The sequence below is a fragment of the Sceloporus occidentalis genome, unplaced genomic scaffold (assembly GCF_023333645.1).
Source record: "Sceloporus occidentalis isolate IW3139 unplaced genomic scaffold, rSceOcc1.0.p SCAF_1, whole genome shotgun sequence".
Classification (NCBI taxonomy): Eukaryota; Metazoa; Chordata; class Lepidosauria; order Squamata; family Phrynosomatidae; genus Sceloporus; species Sceloporus occidentalis.
In genome coordinates, this window is record NW_028316981.1 from 170,736,801 (window position 1) to 170,749,426 (window position 12,626).

At 45.3% G+C, this 12,626-nt stretch overlaps 1 protein-coding gene across 2 annotated transcripts in view; it reads right to left on the reverse strand.

Moving 5' to 3' along the window:
* LOC149322725 (kinesin heavy chain) overlaps window positions 1-9,874 on the reverse strand; it is a 73,017-nt gene extending 63,143 nt beyond the window's left edge. For both annotated transcript variants that reach the window (XM_089482200.1, XM_089482193.1), the window contains exon 1: window positions 9,519-9,874. In XM_089482200.1, coding sequence (XP_089338326.1) covers window positions 9,519-9,647 — 129 coding nt within the window. In that variant the 5' untranslated portion in view covers window positions 9,648-9,874. The remainder of the gene's footprint in view (window positions 1-9,518) is intronic.
* Window positions 9,875-12,626: the final 2,752 nt, after the last annotated feature.

Here is a 12,626-nt window from a genome sequence, read left to right on the forward strand (position 1 = left end):
AGCCATGGAAATCAACTGAGTGACCTTGGGCAAGTGCCACTGTCTCAACCTCAGAGGAAGGCAAAGGCAAAACCGTTCTGAACAAATCTTGCAAAAAAACCAATAAATCCATGATAGGGTTGCCAGAAGTCGCAGATGACTTGAAGGCAGTCAACAACAATACAAAGAGTTTTGCTGGATTCAACCAAATGTCTATCTATCCAGCATCCTGTTCACACATTATCTAACCAGAGGCCCCAGAAATCTCCTTAGGGTCGCCATCCGTAAGAACTGACTTGAAGGAATACAACAACAACATATATATTCAAACAGAGCAGGTGTGTATATCAGTTTGAGTGTTGAGTGTTGTCCTACAATGCTGCAGAGCAGGTTTTGAATCCCTGCTTAGTCATGGAAACTCACTACATGACCTTGGGCAAGTCACATTATCTCAGCTTCAGAGGAAGATAAAGGCTCTGAACAAATCTTACCAAGAAAACCCTAAGATAGTTTCACCTAAGGATCACTATAAGTCAGAAATGGCTTGAAGGTAGAGAAAAACCACAATAACTATACAGCTGGAAGGATCCCAGGGGCCATGAAGCCCAACTCCCTACTAGCGTAAAAATTCACTGCTATATCAGGATAAACAGTATTTTAAACCGAATCAAGCTGTTCTGGTGCAAGAGAAGGAAAATTGTACAAGCATCTCTCCTCATCCCTGGCAGTAAAAATATACCAGTAAGAAATAATTAGCCTTTTCATGGCACCTGAAATCTTCTTTATGAGGTGGAAACCTCCTTCTGCTTAACAACAGGTCCAGCAGCAAGAGCAGCATTTAATCATGTGAAAGTTCTGCTCTTGGTCCTTCTGCAAGTAAACATGAGAGACAGGGTCTTCCCTATTATGGCACCAAGATGGTGGACTATCTTGCCAACGAAAGTGGATCTAGCTCTGATCACAGCTTGCCTTTATGGTCAAAGGGAAGACCTATGTTTCCCTGTCTATCTATCTATCTATCTATCTATCTATCTTACAATAAAGATCTTTCTCTGAAAGTCTCAGGTCAACTTACAATAAAATTAATTTAAAACAATAAAACAGTAAACAATGACAAGAGTTCTGAAATACTGAAAATAAATGATTGAAAACAGACAATTTAAAGGCAGTTCAAACAATCTTGATTAATATAACCAAAAAACATGCAGCCTGGATAAAATCAGTTTGTCTCAAAGCCATGAATGAAAAGCCAACTTTTACTGTGAAGTAGCAAATGGCCTAGTTATTGTTTTAATTTTTCTGTGTTTGCAACTTTTAATCTTAAATTGGCATTCAAATGCTGAAATAAACTTAAAACATTAAATAATCATCAGCTAACATGCCATCAGAAGTGGTATAACCCTAACACATCACCATGAGAAGTCGCCATCTCTGTAAGATGTGGTCATAGCCATTGTGCAATTTTATGGAAAAACAAACCTAGTCCTGGCCAAAATCCAAGTGTCACCAGAAGGCACCATAGGCTAGCAGAACCCAGTGGTGTCCCCATTCCTGGTGTCACCTGGTACAGTGGGGCTGCTAGGGGGACAGTGGCCAAAAGGGCACACTTGGCCCTCTCCTTTGTTGTGCTGGAAGAGGAGGAGGCCTCCACTAATGTGGCAAGCAAGGGGGATCGGACTGGGTGTCACCCCTCTTCTGGAGTGTTATCCAGTGTGGGCTGCACCTCTCACCCCTATTGATGCCACTGGCAGAACCCTTTCTGATTTCTGAGGATTTCTTTCTTAGCTACTTCTACACACTGGTAAACCAGAACTGAAGTTCCTGAGGTGAATTATGAGAATGGGTGCAAAGAAACCAATATAATCAAGGAAATGAGGGGCTCATCTATATTGACCAGAACACTTCAGGATCCTCCCAAAATATTCTGGCCCCAGATGTGTCCGGATTCCTCTCATTACCTCTACACTTCGGAGAAACACCGGGCAACTGTCTACACATGTATGCCACTGTACCACCCACCCCCACCATGAGTCTCACCTTCCAAGGTTAGAAAGGAGATGCCCAGCATCCGTCATATGGCTGGGCAACTTGTGACCTCAGAGGGCAGCACTTATACTGGCAATGGCAGTGCCAGTGGCACAGGGAATACATGTGTAGGCAGCCACTCACTGTGACTATGGAGTGCTCTGAATTTTCCTGCAAAATCTGCAGCAAAAAGATGAGAGGGTTTTTTTAAACTGTTTTAGGCAGACATAGGGTGGATGCGGTGAAGTACTGGCCTCAAAATGTTAAGACAGACCACACTTGAAATGGTGATTTGGCCCTGCATCATGTAGATAGGTCACAGTGCAGGCAGGGGGAAACTGGTTTAATTGGTCCATGTAGATAAGCCTAAAGTGAGACGACCTACTTCTGTTTCATGGAGGACAGCTATCTCATGGTCCACCATACTAAAGGCAAACTTTAGTATGCTTTACCTCCATCTCTTCCTGTTGGCAGAGATGTTGTTGCAAACAGGTCAAGTATGCCATGTCAGATATGGCTACAAACCTTGTGAGTCTACTCTCAAAAGATCCTGCTGCCCATCATATGAAATATGGTTGCTAAGAAGAGAGGCTTTTCAGTGGGACCACTCTATCTGTGGAATATCTTCCTCAGAATGGGCTGCCCAACAATTTGGTGCCTTTTTTGGCACCAAGTGAAGACATTTTTATTCTCTCAAGAATGTTTGCCCTTCTGCTTTTAAAAACCCTATTAGTACCTTTCAGAATTTTGCACTGCTGTTGTCTTCTGCTGCCTTTTACTTTGGTTTTACAGTCAACTCTCTGTATCCACAGAATCTTTATCCATGGATTCATGCATCCACGACTTGAATTCTTTTTAAACAATTCCAAAAAGCAAGCCTTGATTTTGTCGTTTTATATAAGGGACACTATTTTACTATGCCATTGTATTTAATGGGACATGGGCATCCAAGGATTTTGGTATCCACGGAGATCCTGGAACCTAATCTCAGCGAATGCCAAGGGCCTACTGTATTTAACTAAATCCAATTCACAGACTAGTCTGAGGAATGTACATTTCACACAAGAATACAAATAAGTAATTTCCTAATTCTCTGCATGGAACTATGTGTAAATACAGTTATACTCTCAGACCAGGGAAGCCCTGTCCTCCAGCTGCTGCTTAGACAGGCTTACTGAGCAAATCACCATCTCTCACCCTCAGTTACTTCTCTGGCCTTGGAGGGGGACGGAATACACAGCATGGCCACAAGTAGGATTCCTAGATCTCAGTACCTAAATCTTCTTTTCCAGCCCTCAAGGTAAGGGAGAGGAGTCTTAGGGCAAAAGCACTTCCTTGAAATTGTATATTTTCCTCATTTGTTAGATTTGGTGCTTTTTATCTGAATGGCTCTATGTAACTGTGGTTGATGCTTAACACATCGTTCTTAATGACTTTACAAGGGCCCAACCCCATGACATCAGCCTTGTAAAAGCACTGCCCCCATCCCTGAGGCATCACAAGGGATGGTCCCTAGGTCTCAGAGACATTCCTGACCTGCCAAGCCTAGCCATAAATTGTCAGATTTGAAGATTCCTCCAAATTAGGAGGGGTACTAATAATCCAACAGACAGGATCAGAAATCAAAATGACATTGACTGACTGGAAAGCTGGGCCAAAATAAACAAAATTAATGTTAACAGGGATAACTGTAAGGTATTCCATCTAGCTAGGAACAATGCAAAAATATAGGTTGGGTGACATACCTTCCAACTGTCCCAATTTAGCAGGTATAGTCCCAATTAATCCTCTGTCACCCCACTTTTTAAGCTACTTTTTAAATGTCCCAGTTTTTTTCTCTTCCTTCCACTTTCCCCCTTTAGTTAACTTCACTTGCAGCAAACTCACTTCACAATGCAAAAGCAGTTTGCACTCAGTTAACACAACAACAGGGAGAAGAGGGAGCTAAAACTTGCTCTTCCAATAGGCTCAGGCAAAAGCAAACTGCTGCAGCTTCTCGTAGATTGCACTCCCCCCCCCCCCTTATTAATAACTTTTGCTTTCTTGAATACAGTGTGATATTGTTTGGCTACACATGTCCTGGTTTGCATCTGAAAAATGTTGGATGGTATGATGGATTGAAAGCTGTACATGTGAAAAGGATGTAGGGGTCCCGGAAGACCACAATAAACAAATATATAAAAGAAGAACACTAGTTAAACATGGCAGTGCTTAAGTGGATCACCTATTTGTCTCTTACCCTGCTTGGTAGATGGCAGGGTTTAAAATCAACAAGCAAAGAGGTTAGGATCTTCATTTCCATAGCATTAGGCTATCTGCAGGCTGGTATAAAGGGATATAACAAAAATTATTCTGGAGAGTAGTAATGTTTATGAGTATGCTATATTTTCGTGTGTGTGTGTGAGAGAGAGAGAGAATTTATGACTGTATTATCCGATTATTTTATCTTGGGGTTTGTTTGTTTTTTGTTTTGTTTTGTTTTGTTTTTTGCTTTAAATTGTAATAACCATTTCTGAAGATTTTGTATTATTGCTTTAATACTTGTAGGTATCTCCTTCTGAAGAGGAAGAATGTAATTTTTTAAAAATACAAAATCAAATGGAAATTTTATAACCCCTGAACAGTAACTATTGGCAGTCCAGTTGCCAGCTTGTAGTAAGAGCAAGTTATCTTTCCCTTCTCTGGCCACCCGCCTATCAAATGGCTGTCACATCGCTGACTCCTGGAGAAAGACAGAGCGAAGAAAAATCACTTTTGGGTACTAAAATTCCCTGTATCCTCTAGACAGAATGGTCCCTGAATAGGCTGGCCTATGGATTCTGGGAACTGTTCAGAGACATCACTGGGGGCAGGGCAGCTGCAGACTGCACTGGGTGACACTCCAGAAGGGGATGTACACCTGGTAGGTCGGTACACCCAGTGGTACAAGTGGAGCTGCTGGGTGTGCAAGGAAGGGTATCACCTTCCTTTCTCACTTGCCCGGCCGCCACACAAGACCCTGAACAGGCTGTCTGGAGGCCTCAACACCACCACCCCAGCAGCAGCCACTGCTGGAGAACAGTCCCATTTAAGATCTGGCATGTCTGTTTGCCTGAGGAGCCACACCAAACTCTGAATGGAAGGCATCCCTCCCCCCCCCCCCGCCAGCAGAGGTCTGGCCAGGTAGCGGGTGGGCAACCAGGGATCAGGTAACAGAAGGGAGAGGCAGGCCATCCCTCATCTCCCTGCCACCCTCTTCCACACTGGGTGACATCAGCCACAGTAATGCTACAGTAACTACTGTAACACACTCTACATGGGGCTGCCTTTGGAAACTGTCCAGAAACTTCAGCAGGTTCAAAATACCACAGCCAGAATGCTGACTGGGGCCAGTTATAGGGAGCATGTAACTCACTTGCTGAAACAGCTTCACTGGGTACCAGTTCATTTCTGGACACAATTCAAAGTGCTGGTCATGACCTATAAAGCCCTATATGCCTTAAGTCCAAACTCTTTGAGAGACCGTATCTCCCCATAAGAACCTACTAGAGCCCCAAGATTTTCAAGAGAAGGCTTTCCTTCGGTCCCACCAAGATCACAGGTTCGCCTGGTGAGGACACGAGAGAGAGTCTTCTCAGTGGCTGCTCCCAAATTCTGGAATTCCCTTCTTCAGGAGGATAGGCAGGCCCCCTCCCTGCTGGCCTTTTGCAGGCAAGTAAAAACGTTTTTACTCAGGCAGGCATTTTAAGATCATGACAGAGCGTCTTTTATATGGGATGTGTGTTTTAGATTATGTTTTTTTTAATTTTTGTACGTTTTTAATCTTAATTTTATATTGTTTTAACTAGATTATTTTAATTGGGTTTTTTTACTTGCTTTTAAAGTATTTTTATCTTGTAAGCCACCTTGGGTCCCTTTTTGGAAGAAAGGCGGCATAAAAATGAAATAAATAAAATAAATAAATAAAATAAACACCACTGGAACTGTTGTCCTAAAAGAGAGTCTTTTTGTATGTGGCACCCCAGTTTTCAGAATGCTCCCCCTTCCTAGTGCTGTGGTTCTGTTGACTCCTAATACAGACCTTTTAAACCTTCACAGTCCCTTCATCCTTAAATATCACTAGATGTTGAAGCCTTTTGCATTGTTGTTATTCCCTGCTGCTGCTTTTTAAAGCTTGGTTTGATGCTCCAGCCAGTTTTATTCCATCTGTACACTTAGGGTTGTAATTTTTATTTTTATTCTAAAGCGCCAAGATCCCTTCTTGTCATTGAGCCGTGTACAGATATGGTAAACATATAAAATTAATAAAATAAAACAATTTTAAAATAATTGACATGCATTAAAATTAAACCACGGGGAAAGATTTCTACCACTGCCCCTCCACTATTGTTATTTCCCAGGTCTTATCAAGCCTGTTTCCCTGTCTACTGCGGAGGTAAAATCCTATGTGTTTCAAAGGGGAGGGGAAAAGGTAAACAATGGGACCCAAGACATAATGGGTTAGGATGCACAATGACAACAAATCCTTCCGCTGCCTCAGTACTATTAAAGAGAAAAGGACATTCTCTGGGTTACAATCTGGCAACCTTTGTGGCTCCCCGTTTTACCTTTCATGCATGTCACCAGTTTAACCGTCATACTGTATATATCCATTGTCAAATATTCCCTTTGAAAGGGTTCCTGGTTATAACTAATACCATCTTGGATGCTAAGATTAGTGACTAAATTTAGCCTGGTGTTCCAGGCCTTCTACAAAATGGAATTTTGTGTCCAGGATTAAGTATAGCCCCAGCTTCCATTTTAGCTTCTCTAGTGCTAACTGACTGCTGCACAGTGATCATCTAAACTGAAGAAGCTTTTCCCTTTACACTGTAAAGTTTACAGGGATATACACTAATTAAGCAGAGGAGAGAATGAGTCATGGTAGCCATGCAGATCTGTTCACAAACATCCAAAAGCAACCATCCTGTAGCACTTGTTATGAGAGACAGATTAAATGTCACAAAATAATCAGCAAGCTTTCCAGTTCCCCAGCCGTCTCTTTTCACCAAGGAAGAGCAAAAGAGTCAATTTAAGCCAATGCAATTACTAGCTACCCCACCCCCAAAAGCAACCCCTCTAACCCAGAGATACGCAGCACAGGACTCATAAATCCATTAAGCCCAAGAAATCAATAAATACAAATCATTCTGCATGAGCAATGTGGTGTGATTTTCAGAGTTCTTCTGGCCCATCCTTTCCCAAGAACCACATCAGATTAAGAACCTGATGATGATGATGATGATGATGGTGGTGGTGGTGGTGGGTGGGTGGGTTGTATGAGAAAACTCAAAGAGGAAGCCCTGCAAAACTGTACTTTCATCTGCTTTCCTCCACAACAAAAATTATATATGTGCATAATCTAGAGGCAGGAGAGGGGGCAAGGCAAGGCCGAAGGTTAGGGATTCTGAAGCTGCAAAACCAATTGTCCTCATGGCAGTGTCTCCTGTGATGCACTGGGGAGCTAAACACAATGGAGGAGAGTGGTTCCTAGGAAGGAGCACCGACTGTCCCCTGTCACTGCTCTGAGGGATGACAAAGCAGGAGCCAGGCAAGGCAGGAGCATCTGCTGCTTGGCCTCTCTGCAGAGATGTGCCTGGCCTCACTGCCGTTGCACTCCAGAGGAATAAGAACTGGATTGCTACCTCTCCCAGGGAAAGAAACAGACAAGACAAAAACAGTGACCGCCACCCACTTCGGATTTGCGGTCACAAATCCAACTTAAAGTAGGCACGTAGCATTTAAATGCTATGAGGTTGATGTGGACTTGAAATCAAACAAACGTGGATCTGAAAAGGCTTTAAGCGGCCAGGCAGAATCTGCTATCCGAGGAATCAGAAGACAAAACCAAATAAACACCGTAAAACTGGGAGCGCAAGCCTGTATATTTGGGGATCTCTGAGGAACATCTCTGCTCACGCCACCAACTAGGAATGGTTCTGCGGCACAGAAATAGCAAATCGAGAAGCATCTGTGTGGGTTTGTTTCAACACTATCTTTTTCTTCCCCTCCCCAAACCTGGAGGAGAGAGAGCACCTCACTACCGAAGTGGAAAAAATAAATTGGACACAACAGGATACAATGTGCCTGGCCCATGGGCGAGAGAAGAGCCAGGGCCCATTAGCAGGCATATTGATGCCCTCCTCTGCAGCAAAAGCACACCAAGACACTCAGAAACCACAGAGAGATGTGCCACCAACTAAGGGGCAGCGGAGGCAGATGGGTCAGAGGGCCTGGATTCTAATTCCTGCATAGGCCATAAACAGCTGGGTCACCTTGGGCAGGTCCTGTGTGCCCCCTCCCTCAAGATTCAGTGGGTTGCACTGACAAGTGATGGTCAGTGCTGCACAAGTGGTGGTCAGTGGATCTTCCTATAGGAGAGATGCCATTGCGAGAGGGTACCCTACATCTGTTGGCCACCGTACAAAGCAGTAACCTCTCAGCCACATGCTCCTGCACTAAAACAATAGCACCTGTGACATTGACACCGGGAGGCGTGAGCACCATTGTTGGGCATAGTACCATTCAGTTGGCACTGAGAGCATCATCATGCTCACTCCCTAAAAAAAAAATATGGTTACCCACCATCCCTCTGCCCTCCCAGATTGTGTATTTGACAACAGCAAGATACGAACAACCAACCAGCAGGTTGAAAGCCCAGAATGGGGCCAAGTGGCCAAGGCAGGGACCGTAGGGACAAGCGTCAGGGGCGTTGCCGTCTCGGAGTAAACAACCTCCCCAGCCACCTACACCATTTTTAACCCTGCTCTTTATACTGTACAGATTCGAGCCAACCTGGAGTACTTCACTGAGTAGTGGGGGAATGGAAGAAGAAAAAGAGAACCCACAACTATAGGTGGTAGGCAAGTGGCCTTGCTATCGCAGCCTTTCAGGTCTGGCCATTTTGGGAGTGGTGACCTCAGAAGGCAAGGCCAAAATTTGGATAGAAAGATGGGTTCTTCAGGTTTGGAAAGGGATGAGATAAATATATAGGGGGGTTGCAAAGTGTTTGGGGGGGGGTGGAGGGAGGAAAGTAGTTGTTGTGGTTTCCCTGCCAGCTTTCCTGCTTTTCCTTCCAGTAGCCAAACCCATGGCTCTGCTAGCCACACCCAAGTTGCCCAATGCCTACAAAGCCCAGGAAGGAGGAGGAAACCAAACCAAAATGCAAGAAACCACAAGCATCTTGGGGGGGGGGGGGGGGGAGGCTTTCTTGTTTTTATGGGAGGGTTTTATTCCTGAGAGAAGGACTATTTTTAAAGGATGGGGGAGGGGGGCCTTAAGAAACAATCCTCTTGCTCCTGGGAGGAAAAAAGAAAGAGGGGAGGACTGAGTGGGTGCAGGGTGACCAGGGGTCCTCCTTTTCCAGGACATGTCCTCCATTTCTGTCCAGGAGGGATGTCACCATGAGATCTGGAGCAATCCCAGGGCAATCCTCCACCCCCCCAGAGCCCCCCCAGGCCCAGTGGGGGGACCCCCAGCCCTTGCCCCCTGCTCACCCCAATGATGACGGTGTCATCGCCTTGGAAAACCGGGATGAACTTATCTCCTCGGATGATCTCCGACTGGTTCAAGGGCCGGAACCGACAGAGGACCTTGATGCTGCACTCGTTGGCTTCCGTGGTCATGGCTGGGGATGGTGGTGGCCTTTGGGGGGCTCTAGGAAGGATGGAGGATGGAGGAGGAAGGCGATCCCGGCAGGGCTCCTGGGGGGCTGCTTGGTGGTCACCCCACAGCGGCAGAGCGGCAGGGCTCTCTCGGCTGGGCTGGTGATGGGGAAGGGTCCAAGGATGCTCTGCTCCTGGATCCTGGATCCTCCTGCTGCAGCCTCAGCCTCAGCCTCAGCAGCACAAAGGGAGGGAGGGAGGGAGGCCTGGGTACCACTTTTAAGGTGGAGCGGCGCCGGGGCCTTAAGGTGGAACTGCGGGCCTCCCTCCGCTGGCAAGCCTTCCTCTTTTGAGATGCATCCAACCAGCCAGGGCTTGAAGTGTGTGTGTGTGTGTGTGTGTGTGTGTGTACACATACACACAATATTATACATGCACACATAATGTTATATATACACACACATAATACTGGACACACACAAGTACATAATGTTTTATATATATACATACACACACATAATATTGTACAGACACACACACACAATGTTTTACATATATATATATATATATACACACACACAGACTTAATATTGTACACACTCACATACATGCATAAGGTTATATACAAACACACATTGTACACATACAAAATATACATAATATTACACACACCCACAGAAAATATTTTTATACACACACACACACACACACACACACACACATATATATATATATATATATATATTTCATGCCCAGGACAGTTGGATCCATGGATATATATATTTTACACACACACTTGTTGTTGTTAACCACCCTGAGTCGATCTCAGCCCATGGCAACCCTGTAGGTAAGACATCTCCAAGGAGTTCATCAGACAAGGGAAGTTGGAAGTATAATCCAATGGCAATCCCAACGCAATCATGGGGTTTCACGTTATTGCATGATAGACTACCACACGCAATTTCAGGCAATGGCAAGCTTTTTCGGGCAATGGGAAGTCAGTTCGAATGCAATTCACATTCAAGTAAATTTGCTGAACTAGTGAATTCACGTGAATGCGTTCTGGCCCCACTTTCTTTTCATTTGAAATTAAGAGAAATTCCTCCCGTGTGATAAACTCCCAAGACCCCTGTCCTCCACTGCTCTGCTCACTTCCTGCAAATTTGTACCAGTGACCTGCCTAATAGAGTCCATTCATCTAGCAGGCAACCTTCCTGTTTCACTCCACCTTTGCTAGGATTATTGTTTTCTCCAATGAGTCGTGTCTTCTCTTGATGTGGCCAAAGTATGACAGCCTCAGTTTAGTCATCTTGGTTTCCAGGGAAATTTATTTGGTTTTTTGGAGTGTCCACGGTATCCTAAGCATTCTTCTCCAGCACCACAGCTCAAATGAATTGGTTTTGTTCCTATCTGCTTTCTTAACTGTCCAGCTCTCTGATCCATGCATATGTGTGTGTGTACACTCTCTCTCTCTCTCTCTCTCACACACACACACACAATTGGCCCTCCACATTTCTGGCTTTGACTTCTGTGGCTTTGATTATTCCTGGATTTGATTAATATATTCTCCCTAGGACTCTCTAGGTCCTCCAGCATGCCTCTCTTGTCAACCTCTCAAAGGTTATGCTGGAGGACCAAGAGAGCACTTCTCTAAGCATTTGTAGGTCCTCCAGTGCTATTTCATGGTCAATGGCTGGTAGATCCTGACCACAAAATTGCCCTAGAGGACCTAGAGATTCCTAGGGAGGTATTTTCTCAGGTTTTTTTGATTTGCAGTTTTTAAATTTTTACCAGGGTCCTGTGCCCCTAACGCAGAAATTGTGAAGGGGTTCATTTTGCCTTTTTATACAAGTATGGTGACCAGATGGCCTCACAGCAAAGGCTTACAGAACACCACAAAATGTTGGACATTCAAGAAAGATGGAGGACATGACAAAAGAAAAGCTAAAAATACTCGTATAATTGTAAACACATGCTTCTTAGTCATACTCAGAATGGAGGGGCTTTTGGAATTCCTCCCGACTAGGGTTGCCATAACTGTCTACCTCCAAACTGGGACAAATGTAAAAAAAATGTAGGACAAATGTAGGGCAAAATTTGCCCCCCGCCCCCAATGTAGGACATATTTTGTAAATGGAGGACAAGAAAAAACCCGTCGTTGGCAGCAAGGTCGAAGAAGGGAAGGAAGCCTCAGCCCTGGGAGGCTTCTTTCTCCTCTTGGGCTCCATCGCTGGCAGTGGAGCTGAAGAAGGGAAGGAAGCCTCAGTGGAGCCAAAAAGGAGAGGGAAGCACCCCCCCCACCAAAGGCCTCTCTCTTTCTCCCGCTACCGCTGTCGCAGAGAACGTGCGACAAATGGCGATGGCGGTCCCAATCTCCCTGACGCACCACCACAGACAGCCCTGCACAGGCCTACCTGGGCTCCTCCTCCTCTGGGCCCCTTGTGGGCAGTTGGAGATGCTGCAGGCAGCCTGCAGCTCCTCCTGTGGCCAAGGCTAGAGGAGGAGGAGCTGTGGGCCTGTGGGAAGCGCGGCGGAGGCGCGCGAGCGCCGGGGCCCCTTGGGCCCGGGACAGCTTGCCAAAACCAGGATGGGACAATCCAAGGGCCCCGAAACCCAGGATTGTCCCAGGTAAAACCAGGATATGGCAACCCTACTCCCGACAGAAAGGTTGAAATGTAGGACATGTCCTGGAAAAGGAGGGCATCTGATCACCTTGTATACAAGAGGCACCATCTGACTTTGTTGTTTTTGTGTGCCTCCAAATATTTCCAACTTAAGGCAACCCAAAGGCAAACCTATCATGGGGTTTCTTGGCAAGCTTCTTCCTCTGAGGCTGAGAGACTGTGACCTGCCCAAGGTCACTCACTGGGTTTTCATGGCCAAGCCAGGATCTGAACCCTGGTCTACAGAGTTGTAGTCCAACATTCAAACCACTACACCACACTGGCTCTCACCATTTTACTATGTCATGGTTTTTAATGGGACATAGCTGGATCCAAC